This window comes from Camelina sativa, chromosome 3 (genome assembly GCF_000633955.1).
Source record: "Camelina sativa cultivar DH55 chromosome 3, Cs, whole genome shotgun sequence".
NCBI classification, from domain to species: domain Eukaryota; kingdom Viridiplantae; phylum Streptophyta; class Magnoliopsida; order Brassicales; family Brassicaceae; genus Camelina; species Camelina sativa.
The window spans coordinates 1,078,326-1,096,961 of NC_025687.1; the positions used below are offsets into that span (position 1 = coordinate 1,078,326).

General features: G+C 39.8%; 7 protein-coding genes across 11 annotated transcripts in view; 4 read left to right on the top strand and 3 right to left on the bottom strand.

The window, feature by feature from the left end:
- Window positions 776-3,510, bottom strand: LOC104760640 (sm-like protein LSM2). Of its 2 annotated transcripts, none has more exons than XM_019242907.1 (3): window positions 3,373-3,510; window positions 3,020-3,178; window positions 776-1,039 (listed from the first exon to the last, which is right to left on the bottom strand). In XM_019242907.1, the coding sequence occupies exons 1-3, from the start codon at window positions 3,373-3,375 to the stop codon at window positions 920-922; spliced, it is 282 nt and encodes a 93-aa protein (XP_019098452.1). In that variant the 5' UTR covers window positions 3,376-3,510; the 3' UTR covers window positions 776-919. The 2 variants fall into 2 exon arrangements, with proteins under 2 accessions (XP_019098452.1, XP_010481903.1); XM_010483601.2 differs by lacking the exons at window positions 3,020-3,178; window positions 3,373-3,510 and adding exons at window positions 1,637-1,795; window positions 1,990-2,125 and having other exon boundaries at window positions 780-1,039.
- LOC104760621 lies at window positions 2,361-5,749 on the top strand. Of its 3 annotated transcripts, none has more exons than XM_010483585.2 (5): window positions 2,361-2,471; window positions 3,964-4,144; window positions 4,261-4,603; window positions 5,040-5,120; window positions 5,201-5,749. In XM_010483585.2, exons 1-5 carry the CDS (start codon window positions 2,400-2,402, stop codon window positions 5,688-5,690), a joined length of 1,167 nt encoding a protein of 388 aa, XP_010481887.1. In that variant the 5' UTR covers window positions 2,361-2,399; the 3' UTR covers window positions 5,691-5,749. The 3 variants fall into 3 exon arrangements, with proteins under 3 accessions (XP_010481887.1, XP_010481878.1, XP_010481894.1); XM_010483576.2 differs by lacking the exon at window positions 2,361-2,471 and adding an exon at window positions 3,744-3,854; XM_010483592.2 differs by lacking the exon at window positions 2,361-2,471 and adding an exon at window positions 3,744-3,854 and having other exon boundaries at window positions 3,967-4,144.
- LOC104760650 (elongation factor Tu, mitochondrial-like) lies at window positions 5,821-8,508 on the bottom strand. Its single transcript, XM_010483612.2, has 12 exons — window positions 8,240-8,508; window positions 7,990-8,065; window positions 7,820-7,912; window positions 7,652-7,726; window positions 7,461-7,565; window positions 7,280-7,370; window positions 6,981-7,186; window positions 6,809-6,892; window positions 6,661-6,726; window positions 6,518-6,580; window positions 6,191-6,431; window positions 5,821-6,083 (listed from the first exon to the last, which is right to left on the bottom strand). The coding sequence occupies exons 1-12, from the start codon at window positions 8,416-8,418 to the stop codon at window positions 6,013-6,015; spliced, it is 1,350 nt and encodes a 449-aa protein (XP_010481914.1). The 5' UTR covers window positions 8,419-8,508; the 3' UTR covers window positions 5,821-6,012.
- LOC104760661 (BSD domain-containing protein 1-like) lies at window positions 8,768-10,430 on the bottom strand. The gene has a single exon (XM_010483623.1). The coding sequence runs from the start codon at window positions 10,287-10,289 to the stop codon at window positions 8,913-8,915; it is 1,377 nt and encodes a 458-aa protein (XP_010481925.1). The 5' UTR covers window positions 10,290-10,430; the 3' UTR covers window positions 8,768-8,912.
- Window positions 10,712-12,491, top strand: LOC104760669 (exosome complex component RRP4 homolog). Its single transcript, XM_010483631.2, has 7 exons — window positions 10,712-10,872; window positions 10,965-11,066; window positions 11,168-11,213; window positions 11,309-11,398; window positions 11,501-11,566; window positions 11,678-11,746; window positions 11,846-12,491. Exons 1-7 carry the CDS (start codon window positions 10,712-10,714, stop codon window positions 12,284-12,286), a joined length of 975 nt encoding a protein of 324 aa, XP_010481933.1. The 3' UTR covers window positions 12,287-12,491.
- LOC104760677 (putative E3 ubiquitin-protein ligase RF4) lies at window positions 12,735-16,411 on the top strand. The gene is made up of 3 exons (XM_010483641.2): window positions 12,735-12,928; window positions 13,362-15,383; window positions 15,783-16,411. Exons 2-3 carry the CDS (start codon window positions 13,365-13,367, stop codon window positions 16,257-16,259), a joined length of 2,496 nt encoding a protein of 831 aa, XP_010481943.1. The 5' UTR covers window positions 12,735-12,928; window positions 13,362-13,364; the 3' UTR covers window positions 16,260-16,411.
- The window catches only part of LOC104760687 (C2 and GRAM domain-containing protein At1g03370-like), a 6,337-nt gene continuing 4,472 nt past the window's right edge, over window positions 16,772-18,636 (top strand). The window contains exons 1-2 of one of the 2 annotated variants that reach the window (XM_010483652.2): window positions 16,772-17,471; window positions 17,567-18,421. In XM_010483652.2, the coding sequence (XP_010481954.1) occupies window positions 17,126-17,471; window positions 17,567-18,421 (1,201 nt within the window). In that variant the 5' untranslated portion in view covers window positions 16,772-17,125. The remainder of the gene's footprint in view (window positions 17,472-17,566; window positions 18,422-18,636) is intronic. The other variant, XM_019242917.1, reaches the window with a different exon arrangement.

An 18,636-nucleotide genomic window follows, 5' to 3' on the forward strand; every position in this document is an offset into this window, starting at 1 on the left:
TACCTATCAGGAAAATTTCTTACTTATCTTCACAAATCTGAAAGTTAATGCATTTCTGATGTGAACAGAGGAGTCTGGCGAAAAGGATGTGAAAGAAAAACAGAAAGCCGCAGAGAGTGAGAAACCAAAAACAGATTCCAGTGGAGAAAAAGGATCACAGGAAACTTCAGATCAGAAGGATAAGAAAAAGAAGGACATCCTCACATGGCAACACTCAAGTATGAAGAAAGAGAAGGTTGAAGGTAAAAACTTGTCAAGCGAGAAAACCCCTGTCAACCCGCCAAGTTACACCGCCAAGTCGATGATGCACCATGGTTGTGGACCAAATCCTTCACACATGTGGCCCATATCCGCGGCACCAAGAGGTTATTATCCCCCATATCCGATGGCACCCCCATTTGCACCCCCGGGCCCGATGTTACCACTGTGTGGACCATATGGTGGTGTTGGTGGTCCGATTCAATCATACTCCATGCCTCGTGCCAGGGTCCACATTTCACCATATCCGGTTATGGCTGCAGCTGCTCCTTTCCCCTATTGGCAAGCCAGACCGTATATGCATGATACTAATCCTATGAAGCAATACACTACTTATGCAGACAATTATACTTTTGCAGAGAATTACGCCTATTGCTTTATCTAAGTTCCTCTTAGTGATTCCATATGTATTCACTCTGTTTGCTTTATTTTAGAAAGAGTAAACTAAAGTGATTGCAAGAGTTAAGGGGTTTCAAACTTTCAATGTAGTTTTTTATAAGCCTTTTCATAAAAGGAGGAAAAATAAAAATGATCCTTCGATAAAGATAATGTAAAAAGATTCATGGCCAACCATAGGCTCTACATAAGGGCAATATTCATTTATCAAGCCATTACACCAAATGAAAAGTATCAAGTTTGGAGATACAATGGTTGTGCAGAATCAGCCACCCCTAGCTTCTCTTCTAGCGGCATCGTGAAGTAAATCAACATCGACTCCATCTTTAGGTAACTGCACGTACCTTACCACGGATCCTCTGATGAAACAGTTTCTCACTGAAAGCTACACAAGGCAACACACAAATCCGTAAGCTAATAATATCATCATCAAGTGCCAAAGATATACCAATAAAAAAAGCTCAAAAGAACTGAAACAAATTGCAAATCTGTTGTACTTGAGAGTAAACTTAAGAAATTGCAGTATCTAAGCAGCAATCTCAATAAAAGATATGTCAATCAGTACTAGACTAGCTACAAACATATCACTTTAAACTGTCCCTTGGCGTTTGTAAATTTAATCAATATCACCTTAAAGCTTCTCAAGCTTGGTCATGGGTAAATGTTAGTAGGAAAAACAATTAAGAGTGATGATGGCTAAAACACATCAGCAAGAGCCAAGCATTAAGCTTTCTACTTCATCAGTTCCATAAGTGATATTTTACAACAGGAAGCAACAGAAGTGTAACAAGAAACTAGCGAGAGCGAGAGACTACGCCCAGTGGTTACATCTCTAGATAATGTCAAACCATTATCAAAATCACACCTTTTTCTACTGGTTAGATAAAACCACTAAAGAGAACAATTCAAGCTCACACACAATTCAAGCATAGGCTACTCGAACAAACCCTAAATTCCCAAACATAAAAGAAGAAAAATTTACCATGTGTGGGTACTTGTCCTGGTCAACAACCCTAGTATTCTCGAGCTTGATGTTCAGATACTGATCAACTGAGTGAAGAGTTCCTCTGATAGCTAAATCGTTCTTGAGCTCAACCGTCACTTCTTGTCCAACCAAATCCTTGAAGTAAGAAAAGAACAACTGCCACCACAGAGAAGAAAACAAATCATAAAAGACCCATCACGACAAAACCCCTAGAACCAATCGCTTACAGAAAACAAAATCAACGAAGAAAGAAGAAACCTTTATTAGAAGAAGACTTAGGTCAAACCAAACAAGTATATCAAATCCCGAAACTCAAATTCACGAAGGACGAAGAAAGCATTCAAATTTACCATTTTTTTTTTATCTGCTGATGATTCCTTCCTCTCTGCTCGCAATCCAACGAAGAAGGTGACACCTTTAGCCGGGATTTGAGACTTTACAACTTCTCTCTGTTTCTTCTCTCTCTCGAGTAGAGTAGTACCCTAATAATCTTTTGGGTCAATTTCGAATATATGAACCAAAAGAGATATTTTATGTAATTAATTAAAAGTTTGGGTATGATCTTGCTAATTCAAGTAATATGGGTCTACAAAAGTAAATTATTTAAAATCTCATGTGTGTTTTGGTTTTTTTGGTCACACCAACCAAACAATACTGAATTATAAAAAAACAAAAGAAAAGATTAACACAAATCTAATAAAATCTGATGCAATATATATAAGTGATTGCTGACGATAAGCTTTTTTTTCTTTATTTTGCCATGGCTTCTCAGAGCTATCCAACACTTGGGTTTGGTCTTCTCCAAGAGTTAGGAACTAACGATATCATCAAAGTGAGTTTTTCTTTTTCTTTCTTTTAGAATCTCTCGTTGAATTCTTGTCCTGGTTCTGTCTGCTTTTTTGCTTCTCNAAGAAATTGCAGTATCTAAGCAGCAATCTCAATAAAAGATATGTCAATCAGTACTAGACTAGCTACAAACATATCACTTTAAACTGTCCCTTGGCGTTTGTAAATTTAATCAATATCACCTTAAAGCTTCTCAAGCTTGGTCATGGGTAAATGTTAGTAGGAAAAACAATTAAGAGTGATGATGGCTAAAACACATCAGCAAGAGCCAAGCATTAAGCTTTCTACTTCATCAGTTCCATAAGTGATATTTTACAACAGGAAGCAACAGAAGTGTAACAAGAAACTAGCGAGAGCGAGAGACTACGCCCAGTGGTTACATCTCTAGATAATGTCAAACCATTATCAAAATCACACCTTTTTCTACTGGTTAGATAAAACCACTAAAGAGAACAATTCAAGCTCACACACAATTCAAGCATAGGCTACTCGAACAAACCCTAAATTCCCAAACATAAAAGAAGAAAAATTTACCATGTGTGGGTACTTGTCCTGGTCAACAACCCTAGTATTCTCGAGCTTGATGTTCAGATACTGATCAACTGAGTGAAGAGTTCCTCTGATAGCTAAATCGTTCTTGAGCTCAACCGTCACTTCTTGTCCAACCAAATCCTTGAAGTAAGAAAAGAACAACTGCCACCACAGAGAAGAAAACAAATCATAAAAGACCCATCACGACAAAACCCCTAGAACCAATCGCTTACAGAAAACAAAATCAACGAAGAAAGAAGAAACCTTTATTAGAAGAAGACTTAGGTCAAACCAAACAAGTATATCAAATCCCGAAACTCAAATTCACGAAGGACGAAGAAAGCATTCAAATTTACCATTTTTTTTTTATCTGCTGATGATTCCTTCCTCTCTGCTCGCAATCCAACGAAGAAGGTGACACCTTTAGCCGGGATTTGAGACTTTACAACTTCTCTCTGTTTCTTCTCTCTCTCGAGTAGAGTAGTACCCTAATAATCTTTTGGGTCAATTTCGAATATATGAACCAAAAGAGATATTTTATGTAATTAATTAAAAGTTTGGGTATGATCTTGCTAATTCAAGTAATATGGGTCTACAAAAGTAAATTATTTAAAATCTCATGTGTGTTTTGGTTTTTTTGGTCACACCAACCAAACAATACTGAATTATAAAAAAACAAAAGAAAAGATTAACACAAATCTAATAAAATCTGATGCAATATATATAAGTGATTGCTGACGATAAGCTTTTTTTTCTTTATTTTGCCATGGCTTCTCAGAGCTATCCAACACTTGGGTTTGGTCTTCTCCAAGAGTTAGGAACTAACGATATCATCAAAGTGAGTTTTTCTTTTTCTTTCTTTTAGAATCTCTCGTTGAATTCTTGTCCTGGTTCTGTCTGCTTTTTTGCTTCTCTTGTTTTGATTCTTACTTCTATGAATGATTCAGAAGAGCCGGGCTTGTGTTGTGAATCTTGGGGGAAGAAAACATGACTTAATACTAGAAACTTCTTTTAACCTTAAACCACATCTCTTGGAGCCATTGGAACCTTTTTGTTCTTTGAGCAAGTCTAATCACTTTGTGGAGTTTGATTCAACCATGATGAAGCCTAGGCTCATTGGTGTTCATGGTATGTGTCACTACCATTATCCTTTCTTTGGCTAGACTTTGATTAATTTGTAAACTGGTTATTGCACCAAAGTGTGATGGTTTTTTTTTTACATGAACTGATTGTGTGGTTTGCAGAGACCAGACCAGAACCTCTCTGTTTAAGCTTGGGAATCGCCGAGAAGTGTGCAAGACAAGAGAAGGTGACAGAGTTCCTTTTGTCTAGATCAGAAGAACTCAAAGAAGGAGGATTCGATATGTCTCTGCTATCTGAATTGATGGATCTAGAGGCTTTCAGATCAAGTTCTCAGCTGCCATATGCTTCCTCCTCTCTTCTTTACTTGGATGGTAGCATTTTCTTATCGAGTAGCAGAGCTGAGTTCAATGATTTGGTTTCTACCGCAGCTGAGTTTCATAATAAGATAAGGAACAACTCTACAAGATGGAGAAAGCTCTCACGGCTTGTCCCGCAGTTTCAGCGGTAGTTAATTCGTCATTTCAACTTTGCTCTTCATTACAGCGAATCTCAGCCTTTTGGGTTTAACTTCAATGTTTCTTCTTTTCTCTCTTTCTCTCTCTCTCTCTCTCTCTCTCTCTCTCTCTCTCTCTCTCTCTCTCTCTCTCTCTCTCTCTCTCTCTCTCTCTCTCTCTCTCTCTCTCTCTCTCTCTCTCTCTCTCTCTCTCTCTCTCTCTCTCTCTCTCTCTCTCTCTCTCTCTCTCTCTCTCTCTCTCTCTCTCTCTCTCTCTCTCTCTCTCTCTCTCTCTCTCTCTCTCTCTCTCTCTCTCTCTCTCTCTCTCTCTCTCTCTCTCTCTCTCTCTCTCTCTCTCTCTCTCTCTCTCTCTCTCTCTCTCTCTCTCTCTCTCTCTCTCTCTCTCTCTCTCTCTCTCTCTCTCTCTCTCTCTCTCTCATTTTGCAGAATCGACAGTGAAGTACTAACAGACACTCTGCAGCTACCCGCGGCTAAGCTTGACTCAGTTACACTAGCTCCTCCAGAGAGGTATCTGAAATCATCAACTACTTTTTGGTACTTTAGATCTTCTCTGTTTCCTAAAGAAAGTTTCTTTCGATTTCTAACAGTCCGAAGAAAACAAGGCTCAAGCCTTCACCAAAGAAACAAAACCCGAAGATAAGAGATAAGGAAACAGACCTCTACAAAAGAAACCATCTTCATGCATGTGAGAGCCTTATCTCTCTGATGATAGGCGATGAACAACATAGACAAACCACAATACTATCACTAAAGAAATCACGTGGAGAACTCTTGGAGCTTTTGACTCAGTTTTCAATTGGCTTCGCTGGAACCGGTATTGCTGTGCTCTTCTCTCTGGTTTGTAGTGTTGCTTCCAGGCGGGTACCCTTTTGCGCAAACAAAGTCTTCGAGAGTGCACTGAGTTTAAGTTTGGTATTGCTCTCGTGGTCGGTGAGTAGACTTAGGGAAGCCATTGTTGATGTCAATAAGAAAGCTATTAAGGAAGAAGAAATAACATATAATGTGGAAAGAAGAATCAAGGAAGTTTACTTCAGAACTGCGACAGTTATTGCCATGGTTGCACTTAGGTTCGGTTGAATGTTGAAATGGCTGATGATTTGGAGTCAAGTTTCTAACTCCATTGATGGCTGGTTTAAGGGTCAATTTGTAGTTGTAAGGTTGTTGATAAAGGGATATTGTAAAGAGTTTTAAACTAACGCAAACCAAAAGAACTGTGAAGATATCACATTAAGGGACTTGGGAGAAGCTTTCTTTAAAAACACAAATCTCTCTGTTACTTGATCTAACTCTCAAAGTAGTAGAAATCTCATGAGAGATGAATATTTAGATACTAGAGAGCAAACTGAAAACAATGTGTTTTATTTTTTTGTTTGAAGAACTTTGAATCGGCTATAGCGACTTAGCTCATCACTTTTGATACCACACCTGCTCCAACTGTTCTACCTCCTTCCCTTAACGCAAATCTTTGACCTATTAAATTCACAAAATAGAAAACTTGAATTACTCAAGAAACTTGAAGAAAATCAAACTTGGTGGGTTACTGGAGAGTGGAGATATAGAAAGCCAGTGAATCTAACCTGGCTCAAGTGGGACAGGGAGGATTAGCTCGAAAACTGCAGTGACATTGTCACCGGGCATAACCATCTTCACATTTTCAGGTAATTCTACTTTTCCGGTGACATCGGCAGTCCTCAGATAAAACTGAGGCCTGTAGTTAGAGAAAAAAGCGGTATGACGTCCACCTTCATCCTTAGTGAGCACGTAAATCTCAGCTTCAAACTTCTTGGCAGTCTTGCAAGAACCAGGCTTAGCAATTACCTAAACAACACAAAGTTAAATTCAGTGAAGCTAGTTTTGCAATATTGGTCTTATCATTCTTCTAATCACAAGGATCTTGAGCTTACCATTCCACGCTGAATGTCTTCTCTCTTTAGCCCACGCAACAAAAGCCCTACATTATCACCAGCCTTAACATATATGAAAATTTTGTCAATATCACATGCCTATAAAGTTTCTGTAAGAAAAGATCTCTCCAAATTGTCTTTACCTGTCCATTATCCAAAATTTTCTTAAACATCTCAACACCAGTTACTGTGGATTTCAGTGCAGGTCCCTGAAATTTATATCTCGCAATGAGATTTAAGAAGATTTACAAGAACAATGCTTATTTATAATAGCGATCAGTACTAACTCACCGGACTTAACCCTAGTATCTCAACTTCTTCACCTACTTTAATGGTTCCCTGTTCAATACGTCCCGTTGCAACAGTTCCACGCCCCTTTCATAGAAAAAGGAATCGATTATAACTTTCAAAAAAACATTTGACTGCATGAACAAAAGAAACAAGGATGTACATATTGTTATACCTGAATCGAGAAAACATCTTCAATTGGCATCAGGAAAGGTTTATCGAGGACACGAACAGGGTCAGGTATATATTCATCTACAGCTTCCATTAGCTTCAATATTGCTTTCCGACCAATTTCTTCGTTTGTACCCTGCAATGCAGAAAGAGCAGATCCTCGAATGATGGGAATATCATCCCCAGGGAACTTGTAGAAACTGAGAAGTTCTGGCCAAGAAAACGGTTGACGTAAGAGAGCTTATACGTCAAAAGGAAAAACACTGAATTAATGACTTCATGACGTAAGGATTTTATACATACCACGCAGTTCCATCTCTACAAGCTCCAACAACTCTGGGTCATCAACAGCATCAACTTTATTCAGGAAGCATACAAGTGATGGAACACCGACCTGTGGAACATTAACATCTTTGATTGTGGCCAATACTTAAACTCATTCGAGCATCTTATATTGTTCAGTCAGATCGTAACAGTGCAAAACCTGACGTGCAAGCAGGATATGCTCCTTAGTTTGAGGCATTGGTCCATCAGGTGCTGAAACCACGAGTATTCCACCATCCATTTGTGCAGCTCCAGTAATCATATTCTGAAAATCAATAACTTAAAGCTATGAGATACAAGTGTGTAGTAATTAGATAATGATTCTTCCCTAGGGTTCAGAGAATATCTTACTTTAACATAATCTGCGTGTCCAGGGCAATCCACATGAGCATAGTGACGCTTAGCAGTCTCGTACTCCACATGAGCCTACAGAAGCAAGTATCGTCTAGAGTTAAAACTTAAACCCACTTCGACTGTACTCAACAATGGGAAATATAAGAGAGTAAGTTAAGTGCAGACCGTTGCAATCGTAATTCCTCTCTTCTTCTCTTCAGGAGCTTTATCAATTTCATCAAACGCAACAGCCTTAGCATTACCCTCTTCAGCCAACACCTAAAACAAATCGAATTTTCAATTCTTTGGTTCGTCATGAATTTTAAAGTAATATAGACATCTTATAAAAACCAAACCTTTGTGATTGCAGCAGTCAAAGTGGTCTTCCCATGATCAACGTGTCCAATTGTGCCGACATTCACATGAGGTTTTCTGCCCAAGAAAATAAACAAAATTAGAAGTAATTATTAAAAAAAAAATTACGAAACAGAGATAGAAAAGCAGAGTAGTAAACCAATTCCAAGCAAACTAAAATTTTCAATCACTCAGAAGAAGAAGAAGAAGAAGAAGAAGAGAGAGAGAGATCTAACGAGTGGATAAACTCACGTTCGGGTGAAAGTAGCCATCGATCTCCACCACGAGGTCGCGTAACTTGGAGAACAACGATCATCTCCTCCGGCGAAATGTGAGATCGAGGGGATGGAACCTCCGCATCGTTGATAGATCTGAGAAGAAAATGGAATAAGGCGTCTCGAGCTAGGGTTTCGAAGAGCAACGGAAGCCATTAGGATTTGAATTGATCGCAACCACAGAAAAAAAAAAAAAAAGAAAGATCGAAACTTTTGCTTTTCGCCTTGAAATTGAAATGGTGGTTGGGGTTTAAGAGAGGGTTAATCACTCTCACAGTCTCACCCAGTCACCCGAGGGTTTCCTTGAACCCGACCCGTAAGCCCATTATACGACTAATGGGCCTCAATTTTCTTTTGGTTCTTCACAAAATAACATTGCGTGCAACTTTGAAACTATCATCAAAGCTCCGAATTCGCAGGATGACAAAATTCACTTAGAGCAACTTATTAGACTCGGTCGTGGCAGATCAGTTTCGGAACTATTTATTATTGTTCAAATTTTGAGAAGAAATAAAAGATATCTTCAAAATCAATTTATATAGAAACGTTGAAGAGAGAAACAACTGAAGAATGGAGGCAAAACCGCCAGAAACTTACAAAAAAACAAGTAAAAGGAGAGAAAAAAGCACACCATTTTTTAAAACTAACATTTAAGCTTTGGTTGATGATGATTCTTCTTCATCATCTTCAATGTCCCAACTTAAATCTTCATCATCCTCTGCTGCACTCAGACGTTTACGCAGCTCAGCTCTGTTTGGACTACCACCAGACCGACTCACTTCCTTACCATCAATGCTACTCATATCCTCGATCTCGTCCCATCCCAAATCCTCTTCAGATGGTTGTTGAGCTGCTGATGAAGCAGCAGCCACATCTGGTTTAGTTGGTTCTTGGGATGGAGCAGCCTCATCAGATTTTGGTTTGACTGAATCTTGGATTGGAGCCTCATCGTATGCAGGAGGAGCAGCAGCAGCAACAACTGGTTTTGCTTCTGGAACTTCCTCATTATTAGTCTCCTTCTTTTCCTCGTAATCTTTATCTGTCTTCAAAGCAACATTGCTCACTTCAGTCACTCCATCTACTGAATCTGCACTTGTTGTCACTTCATCTTGAGTGCTCACTTTAGCCACTGAATCTGCATTTGTCACTTCATCTTTCACAGTTTCACTCACATCTCCACTACCCATAATACCATCATTTCCTTCAAGTTTCAATCTTGAAACTTCTTTGGTAGCTTCAACATCTTTCTCGCTGCTCTCATCTTCATCATCAATATCCCAGCTCAGTTCTTCCTCATCATCCAGAGAGATTGCTCGTTTCACAAGATTAGCCCTAAGATCCTCAGCCTGCTTGAGCTTGTGAACCTTATAGAAATACCTAAACCAGAAAGTCTCGTGATCAACCGTATTCGGAACAGCTCTTTTATACACTCCCTTCATATCTCCATTATCCTCAAACAATTTCTCCATCTCCTCAGCTTTTTCATCGAGAGAGAACCCAGATTCCCACTTTTTGTAATCATCTGAATCTTCAGGCTCTTCACAGTAAGTGTTGGGATCACCTTGAACAACACGAATCTGAGCATCGAAACGACTGTATGGTTTCGAACTAAAGCTATCACGACGACCGAAACTCTGACTGCTATTGTTATCAGAAGAATCAGATTCATTACCAGCGGCTAAGATCGCTTCCTTACCTTGAGCAATGATATCAGCCGTACCTTTTAGCACTGTGTTCCCAAGTTCATCAATCGCATGTCCCACGGTGCCAAGCGATCCCTGAGCCACTTCGATCTCCTTCTTCAGACCTGTACCAAATTCCTCGAGATCTCGTCGGTATGTTTCAATCACGGATTCGGATCTGGTGGCTAGGGTTTTCATCAGACCACCGAAACTCCATCCACCGTCGTCTTCAGGGTTAGATTGCTCTGTCTGTTCATGCTCTTCGCTGTGTTTCGGTGAATCGGATTCCGATTCGGTTCCTGGCGGATCTGGGTCGTCCTGGAAGACGGATTTGAAAAAATTCATCACGGGATTTAGCTCAGATCTTACTAACCCCAATTGATGTAAAGGGATTATCTGATCGGTGAAAGTGAAGGATACGGATTTGCGTCAGAAATAGGAAGATCGATCACAAGACTTGAAGCGAGACGTCAATTTTTTTGTACCTTTTTTATCAAAATAAAATATTAATATGATGAGATCATTATGACGTCAATTATCAGATTACAATTGATATTTTACAGAACAGCCGTGAAAGGCCTTTAATGGGCCTCAAGTTGGATCTGTCAGTCCAGCAAATAACCCAAAACCCTAGAATTCATTCAAGCGAACCAACGTCAGGGTTTTTGCTCTTCTCTCTCTCTCCCAAACTTCAATTTGCCATCGCCATTGTTGTCTTGTTGCTGGAGCTAGAGATAGAGAAAGAGAGAGAGAGAGAGAGTTGTGTGATGGTGATGAGAAAGCTACAGTTACCGTTAAGCCAGACGCAGAAGGTTAGGTTTGAGAGAGCAATCGAGCGGCTTCAATCACTGTCGTCGACGGCAAACTCTGACGCGTCGGTTATCGTCACCGATTCTATTCCCGTCAACCACGATGATGCCTACCTCAAGTAATTAATTTTTCATCTCCTTCTCTGTTCTTGCGGTTGAAATTATCTTAAAACTTCTTTTTCACGATTGTTTTTTTTTTTTTAAATTGAAGGGGACACGGAACTTCTGAGGTAGATGGTGAATTGCTCGCGACGGTCTGTGGAGTAGTTGAGCGTGTTGATAAGCTCGTCTACGTACGAACCCTACGAGCAAGGTATGTGATTGCTCTTCAAATTTGATTTGTGAATGAAATTGAGCATCTACTCTGAGATTAAGTAGAGAACTGATGGTTTATCGATGATCTACTACGTTTAGGTACAAGCCTGAGGTTGGGGATATTGTGGTAGGCCGTGTCATTGAGGTAGAATTTTTGTATTGGTGTTTTGGGTTTTGTAAAGGAAAAGGGTTTCAATCAATCACATTGCATAGTCGCTGAATTAAGTTTTACTTATTCAGGTTGCTCAAAAACGTTGGAGAGTGGAGCTCAACTTTAATCAGGATGGAGTACTAATGCTTTCTTCCATGAACATGCCTGATGGTATTCAGGTACAATTTGGTTCTCCATTTTTTCTTTTGTTATTTTGCCCATTTGGATGATTTCTGGCGTACCTTGTTCTGGAAGTGATATAAATGTATTGTTGCTGGCAGAGGCGAAGAACTTCTGTGGATGAACTCAATATGCGGAATATATTTGTAGAGCATGATGTTGTTTGTGTAAGTCCCTGTGATTTGATACTGTTCCATCTTTGCTTATATATACATCTTTGAACGCATAAGCCAACTTGACAAAAAGGTTTCCTCTTTGATTTGTTAAAAACTCTTTAGGCTGAAGTCCGCAACTTTCAGCATGATGGTAGCTTGCAGTTACAAGCCAGAAGCCAGAAGTATGGCAAGGTTGGTTATGATCTGGTCACATGTTCATGGTTTTATACATTTTGCTAGCTAGTCTCTTCCTCTTAGAACATTGATTAATTCCTCGAATCATCACTACAGCTCGAGAAGGGACAGCTTCTGAAGGTTGATCCTTACTTGGTTAAAAGAAGCAAACATCACTTTCATTACATTGAAAGCCTTGGGATTGATTTGATCATTGGCTGCAATGGTTTCATATGGGTTGGAGAACACGTGGAACTGAGAGATCCTATGGCGATAGATGATCAGAAAGATGAGGAGATGATCTCATCCTCCGCCGAGAACACAGGAAAAGAGCAAATCTATACATTACTCGAGACACGACAAACCATATGCAGAATCGGGAATGCGATACGGGTCTTGTCTAATCTAGGCTTCACAGTGACTCTAGAAATAATCATGGAGACTGTTAACCTCAGCAACTCAAAGAATGTTGACATACACGACATGCTTGGATCAGAGTTTCACGTTGTGGTTGCAGAGAATGAAGCTGAAAGACGACGTACAAAGAGGAAAAAGTGAAGTCGTCATCCCCTTTTATGTGGCTGATTCAACAGAGGACTTGTGTTAACGTGTATTATTAGATCATGTGGGAGCTTGTTATGACTAAAATCACTTCTATAAAAGTCTCAGAATTTGAAAATCTGATGAGTATGATGGATTTGTTTTGTTATTTATATAAACAGAAGAGTATTGGTATTGATTAATCGAGTTGTGTTTTTTTTTTGGGAGGCGGCTTTTTCTTTCTTTCATTCATCATCATCATCATCATCACTCGTCAGTGTTTATCTTCATCGATTTTTGTATCTTTGCTTTTTAATGATTCGACTTTTTACAGATGCAGAAACAAAATAAATCAAAAGATTCGCTCCTCCCCCATTTTGGGCTTGGAGAAGAATACGTGTGTAAATGACTAAAGTACCCTTGGGAGAATCCAAGTAATTCAACATTTTTAGTTTTTTACCAAACCTCTTTCTCCTTTTGTGTTCACGGCCAATTTCTTCGTTTCTCTTCTCTTCTTCAGTCTCTCTCTCTCTCTCTCTCTCTCTGCACACTCTCTCTCAAAAACCCAACAATATTCTTCTTCGATCCCCTCTCTCTTGCTCGCTACCGATCTTCTTTCCCGCAACTTTTCTTCCGCTGCCGTTATCATCTTCGTTGAAGGTCGGTTTAAAGCTTCTTTTTTTATTTTATTTGAACCCCCTTTTCTATGCTCGTGATTGCTTTTGGTTGAATGGTCATGTGATTTTCGGTTTTTCTTTTTTTTTTGATTCAGTGACGGTTCAAAATTGCATTACGATTTAACACTCAATCAGAATGTAGTACCTTTTAGATTTGAGGAATCTCTCTATACGTTTACTAGATTAAAAAAACAAAAAAAAAATTGCATTTTTGGCGTGTTTCTAGGATTGCGTTAGTTGGGCGATTGAATTACGTTTACAACTAGGAGTGGATATATCGACTGTTGTTTGTTTCTATTATATGATTTTGGTTTGATATCTTTGTTACGTTAATGGATTTTTTTGCATATGAACAATATCGCATCTATGTTATACGCTTTCTCTGTGTGTTTGACTTTGAATCTTTTGTGTAAAAGGTGATGAGTATGGCTCAAATGAAAGGTGACAAAGGTGAAGTTTTTACAGTGTCACCTCAGGAAAAAGGAAGGAAAAACAAGAGGAAATTAGCTGATCCTTCTCATCCTGATGCTGCTTCTCTCACTGAATTCCCTCCATATGAGTTGCCTTCCTTGAAATCTCTGAACTCGGTTGGGAAAGTTTCTGATCAGCTTCAAGTTGAAGATTCTGAATCTGTCGAATGGGATGACCCGTTCGCCTGTCAACTTGAAGAATTGCTCTCATCAAATTTGCTCACCCTCTTCCTTAATGCAATGAAGCAGCTTATTGATTGTGGCTACACGGACGACGATGTTTTGAAAGCTATTTCAGGCAGTAGGCTCTACTGTGGAGGCAATAATCTTGTGTCAAACATTGTCAACAACGCCTTGAGCGTTCTCAAGAATGGAGACGAAGGTGCTGGTTCTGGAGACTATGTGTTTGAGGATCTACAACAGCTTGTTTCGTATACGTTGATAGAGATGATAAGTCTTGTTAAGGAGGTTAGGCCATCTCTATCTACAGTTGAAGCTATGTGGAGGCTTTTGATGTGCGACTTGAATGTCTTGCAAGCCTTTGAAGTTGAAACTGACGGATTGGTGACTTCTAGCAAATCCTCTGATTCTGAATCTCTTGGTGCTGAATGTAATCCTCCGAAATCTAGCGAGCCAGATAACCCTAAGCCTTCACAATCCAATGCTCAAGGCAATCGGAGTGAGCCACTCAAATTTGGAAATTTCCCTAATATACCCAACTCCAAAAAAACTCTGTGTAGTGGATCGGCTCCAGGAAAAGAAGCATTCTCGTGTAGCACTGGTTCTTGTGAAGGCATGAAAAGTACATCTTTTACTCTAGTCTCTGATGAAAAATTGGTATCTTGTCGAAAAGGCCGCACTAAAAAAGAGATAGCCATGCTTCGGCAAAAATCATGCGTGGAGAAGATTAGGACTTACAGCAAATGCAAGGCGGCAAAGTTTGCATCAGTTGGCAGCTTCCTTTTAGAGAAAAGAGTAAAATCATCTTCTGACTTTGTGGCAAGAAATTCTTCATCAAAGATGACAACAGAGATTGGAGTGAAAGTTTCATTAACTGACGATGGCAGCTGTTTTGTAAGAAAGAGCAGTAAGTTGGATTCACCTGTGGTAATGGTAGATGCAAAGGGCTTTATAACTGCCTTACCTGCTACTTCGGTTAAATCTGCTTCAAAAAAAAAGTCTGGTTCTGGGGCTGCAACTCTGATACCATCAGCTTCAGAAAAGAAGCCTGAATCTTTGGTACCATCGTCTTCAGAAAAGAAGTCTGGTTCTTCGGTACCATCAGCTTCAGAAAAGAAGCCTGGTTCGTCGGTACCATTAGCTTCAGAAAAGAAGACTGGTTCTGAGTCTGAAGAAAAGGAATCTGTGTCTGCAAAACTAGCACCAGATTACTACGCTGGGATACCGTATGATGCATCTTTGGGTATATATGTTCCCCGGGATAAGAAAGATGAATTGGTTCTAAAGCTAGTTCCTCGACTGAATGATCTGCAGAATGAACTGCAGGTCTGGACTGACTGGGCTAATCAGAAAGTAAAAGAAGCAACTGGTAGACTTCTTAAGGACCAACCAGAGCTTAAGGCACTAAGGAAAGAGCGACAAGAGGCAGAACAGTATAAAAAAGAGAAGCAGTTATTGGAAGAAAACACTAGGAAAAGGCTGTCTGAGATGGATTTTGCGTTGAAGAATGCAACCAGCCAGTTGGAAAAAGCTCACAATACCGCTCGCAGACTCGAGCTGGAACAATCTTTACTGAAGAAAGAGATGGAAGCTGCTAAGACAAAAGCCGTCGAGTCTGCTGAGAGCTGTAGAGAAGCAAAAGAGAGAGGGCAAAAATCACTGAAGGATACTAACTCGTGGGAAGGGCAAAAAATTATGTTGCAGGAAGAGCTCAAGAGTCAAAGGGACAAGGTGACAGTGCTACAGAAAGAAGTTACCAAAGCAAAAAATCGCCAGAACCAAATCGAGGTTAGCTACTTTTGTAGACGTATGTTCGGTCGTCTTGTCTTTTGATGTGTATCGTTAGCTACCAGCAATTCACCATATTTCTCATCTGCTAACGTCCCTTTCTTTGAGAATCGATTTTCTGGTTACGATTTCATTATTTTGGCTACATATATTTGGCCTTTTACATTGCTGTAGGTAAGGAATGCGAGAAAAACAAAAAACTGTTCGCGTTGTTTTTAGCCTACTGCATCCTTCTGGTTTTAGTAATGAAGTGTCATAATAATATCAAAGGTTTTGTTGACTGAAATTTGATGTTTCTTATCGATGTATGTAGCTTTGGTCGATGTTGCAAGTTTAGAAAGGGTTGTTTTTAGTTAAGAGGAGATGATGAAGATATCTAACGAAAAATTCTGACTGCAGGCTACTTTGAAGCGAGAAAGAACAGCAAAAGGGAAACTCAGTGCTCTGGCTTCATTGATAAAGAAAGAAACAAAAGAACTTGAAGCACTTGGAAAAATGGAAGAAGAGCGGATGAAAGCGAAAGCAGAAACTGATTTGAAATATCACGTAGAAAACATAAAGAGACTCGAGAGAGAGATCTCAGAGCTGAAACTGAAATCAGAATACTCGAGAATTGTGGCACTGAAGAAAGGCAGCAGTGAGTCGAAGGCAGCAGGAGCAAAAAGAGAGAATATTGGGATGACGAAAGTGAAAAGAGAAAGAGAATGCGTCATGTGTTTGTCTGAAGAGATGAGTGTGATATTCTTGCCTTGTGCTCACCAAGTCCTGTGCTTGAAATGCAATCAGCTCCATGAGAAAGAAGGAATGATGGATTGTCCGTCTTGTCGTGGGACAATTCAGAGAAGGATTCAAGCTCGTTTTGCTCGCGCCGGTTGAATGCTTTTTATTTTATTTTACCAGTTTAAACTTATAGAACAGTCAAGAAGTCTGTCCTCTTCTCTCAATGAAGAACAACAAAGCTTTTGGTTAAATAATCCCATCTTGGCTTTTGCTTTTCTTACTTTGAAAGGTGAATGATTTTAATTAAATTACCAAGCCCAATTAGAGTATACGTACTTTTTGCATAATCCTTTTTTTTTTTTTTTTTAATTTGGTCCGAGAATAATTTGTCGTTTCTCTCGTAATTAACCGACGTCGAGAGTGAAATGTGTGTGGTCGAAATGGAAAGACCCGATAATATGGGGGCGTAAAGCAAAGATTTATAAATTATGAAGCGCGCCACTGCAATGTTACAAAAAAGAAAAAAAAGATAACTTCGTCGTTTCAATGAAAGTTTCGCCGTATGGAAAAAGTCAAAAAAAGACATTAACGTTGACCAAACAAAACAAAACCCAAAACCACCAAAAAAAAAAAAGAAAAAAAAAGAAAGTTAAAAGACATAAACGAAGACTTGGTCATCGAGAGGACTTTGTGGAATTTATCGTTGTGTTGTCAATAATGTAAAATGTCACCTCTTCCGATTTGAATCCAATTAGGGTTTATTTCCCAAAGGCCCAAAATCCCCTTTTTCATGTTGTTTGTTGTTTAATGATCATAAATTTGAATTAACGTTCTCTCCCTCATCATCATCATCATCATCTCCTCCGATTTTTGATTTTTTTTTTGTTTCTCCCGATTTGTCTCCATTGCTGAGTTTCACATTTTCGTCGTATTTCTGGGAACTAGTCTAAGGGGATCGTGAATTCGAGTGTGTGTGTTGAATCTATCTTCTCTGCGGGGGAGTTCATCATATCAGCGGCGAGATGAAGCTTCAGGTCCGAGTCGTGGAAGCGAGGAATCTACCGGCGATGGATCTCAATGGGTATAGCGACCCTTACGTCAGATTGCAGCTGGGAAAACAGAGGTCACGTACCAAAGTAGTGAAGAAGAACTTGAACCCCAAATGGTCTGACGATTTCAGTTTCGGCGTCGACGATTTGAATGACGAACTCGTCGTCTCTGTTCTTGACGAGGATAAATACTTCAATGACGACTTCGTTGGGCAGGTTCGAGTTCCCGTTTCTCTTGTCTTCGATGCTGAGAAACAATCTCTTGGCACTGTTTGGTATCCTCTTCATCCTAAGAAGAAATCTTCCAAAAAGGATTGTGGTACGTCTTCTTCATTTGTGTTACATTCTTCTTATATGTTTCTTTTTTTGGAAATTTTTCATCATGTTTCGTTTTTTTTCTTGTTGTTGTCTCAGGTGAGATACTTCTGAAGATATGTTTCAGTCAGAAGAACTCGGCTCTTGATTTGAGTTCTAATGGTGGGGATCAAGCCTCTGCTGCTTCCAGGAGTCCTGACTTGAGACTAGAATCTCCTCTTGATCCTTCCACTTGTGCCTCTCCTTCTAGATCAGATGATGCTTCCTCTTCCAAGGACGATAAATGTAACTTTCCGCAGACTACCTTCGCTGGTCGAATCACTCAGATTTTTCAGAAGAATGCTAATGCAGCCACACCTACGCAGTCGGTTAGTAGGAGCATTGACGCATCTGATCCATCTGAGACCTCTAAACCGTTCTTTTCCCTTGACCTGTCTGAAGATGAGTCATCTTCTGCTTCCTTTGAGGAGCTTATGAAGGCCATGGAGTCTAAAGATCAGGGAAGTGAACCTCCTTGTAATCTACCTGGTGGGATCCTTGTTGACCAGTTGTTTATGATTTCCCCATCAGATCTAAACGTTCTGCTTTTCTCGTCTGATTCGAGTTTCTACACATCGCTGTCTGAGTTGCAAGGGACCACGGAAGTTCAGGTAGGACCATGGAAAGCAGAAAATGAAGGCGAGAGCGTTAAGCGGGTTGTTAGTTACCTCAAGGCTCCAACCAAGCTTATTAAGGCTGTCAAAGGCACAGAGGAGCAGACATACCTCAAAGCGGACGGAGAGGTTTACGCAGTTTTAGCAAGTGTTGCCACTCCAGATGTCCCGTTCGGAAGTACCTTCAAGGTTGAAGTGCTTTACTGCATCTCTCCTGGGCCTGAGCTGCCATCTGGGGAGCAGTGTTCCCGTTTGGTTGTTTCTTGGAGATTGAATTTTCTTCAGAGCACAATGATGAAAGGTATGATAGAGAATGGAGCCCGACAAGGTCTGAAAGACAGCTTCGATCAGTATGCCAATTTGTTGGCTCAAAGTGTAAAGCCTGTAGATTCCAAGGATATTGGGGTGAACAAGGAGCAAGCTCTCTCTTCCTTGCAAGCTGAGCCTCAATCAGACTGGAAATTGGCAGTACAATATTTTGCCAATTTCACTGTCTTCTCCACTTTCTTGATTGGT

Excerpts from the sequence above, each read along its gene's own strand:
- LOC104760621 (XM_010483585.2), top strand. The coding sequence starts at position 2,400 with ATGGCTTCTCAGAGCTATCCAACACTTGGGTTTGGTCTTCTCCAAGAG. Across the intron at positions 2,472-3,963 it reads GAACTAACGATATCATCAAA|AAGAGCCGGGCTTGTGTTGT; the intron begins GTGAGTTTTTCT and ends TGAATGATTCAG. Across the intron at positions 5,121-5,200 it reads ACACTAGCTCCTCCAGAGAG|TCCGAAGAAAACAAGGCTCA; the intron begins GTATCTGAAATC and ends GATTTCTAACAG.
- LOC104760661 (XM_010483623.1), bottom strand. The coding sequence starts at position 10,289 with ATGAATTTTTTCAAATCCGTCTTCCAGGACGACCCAGATCCGCCAGGA.
- LOC104760677 (XM_010483641.2), top strand. The coding sequence starts at position 13,365 with ATGAGTATGGCTCAAATGAAAGGTGACAAAGGTGAAGTTTTTACAGTG. Across the intron at positions 15,384-15,782 it reads ATCGCCAGAACCAAATCGAG|GCTACTTTGAAGCGAGAAAG; the intron begins GTTAGCTACTTT and ends TTCTGACTGCAG.
- LOC104760640 (XM_019242907.1), bottom strand. Across the intron at positions 1,040-3,019 it reads AGGACAAGTACCCACACATG|CTTTCAGTGAGAAACTGTTT; the intron begins GTAAATTTTTCT and ends TGCCTTGTGTAG.
- LOC104760669 (XM_010483631.2), top strand. The coding sequence starts at position 10,712 with ATGGTGATGAGAAAGCTACAGTTACCGTTAAGCCAGACGCAGAAGGTT. Across the intron at positions 10,873-10,964 it reads CACGATGATGCCTACCTCAA|GGGACACGGAACTTCTGAGG; the intron begins GTAATTAATTTT and ends TTTAAATTGAAG. Across the intron at positions 11,067-11,167 it reads GTACGAACCCTACGAGCAAG|GTACAAGCCTGAGGTTGGGG; the intron begins GTATGTGATTGC and ends TACTACGTTTAG.
- LOC104760650 (XM_010483612.2), bottom strand. The coding sequence starts at position 8,418 with ATGGCTTCCGTTGCTCTTCGAAACCCTAGCTCGAGACGCCTTATTCCA. Across the intron at positions 6,727-6,808 it reads AGATACTAGGGTTAAGTCCG|GGACCTGCACTGAAATCCAC; the intron begins GTGAGTTAGTAC and ends TATAAATTTCAG. Across the intron at positions 6,581-6,660 it reads AAATTTTGGATAATGGACAG|GCTGGTGATAATGTAGGGCT; the intron begins GTAAAGACAATT and ends ATATATGTTAAG.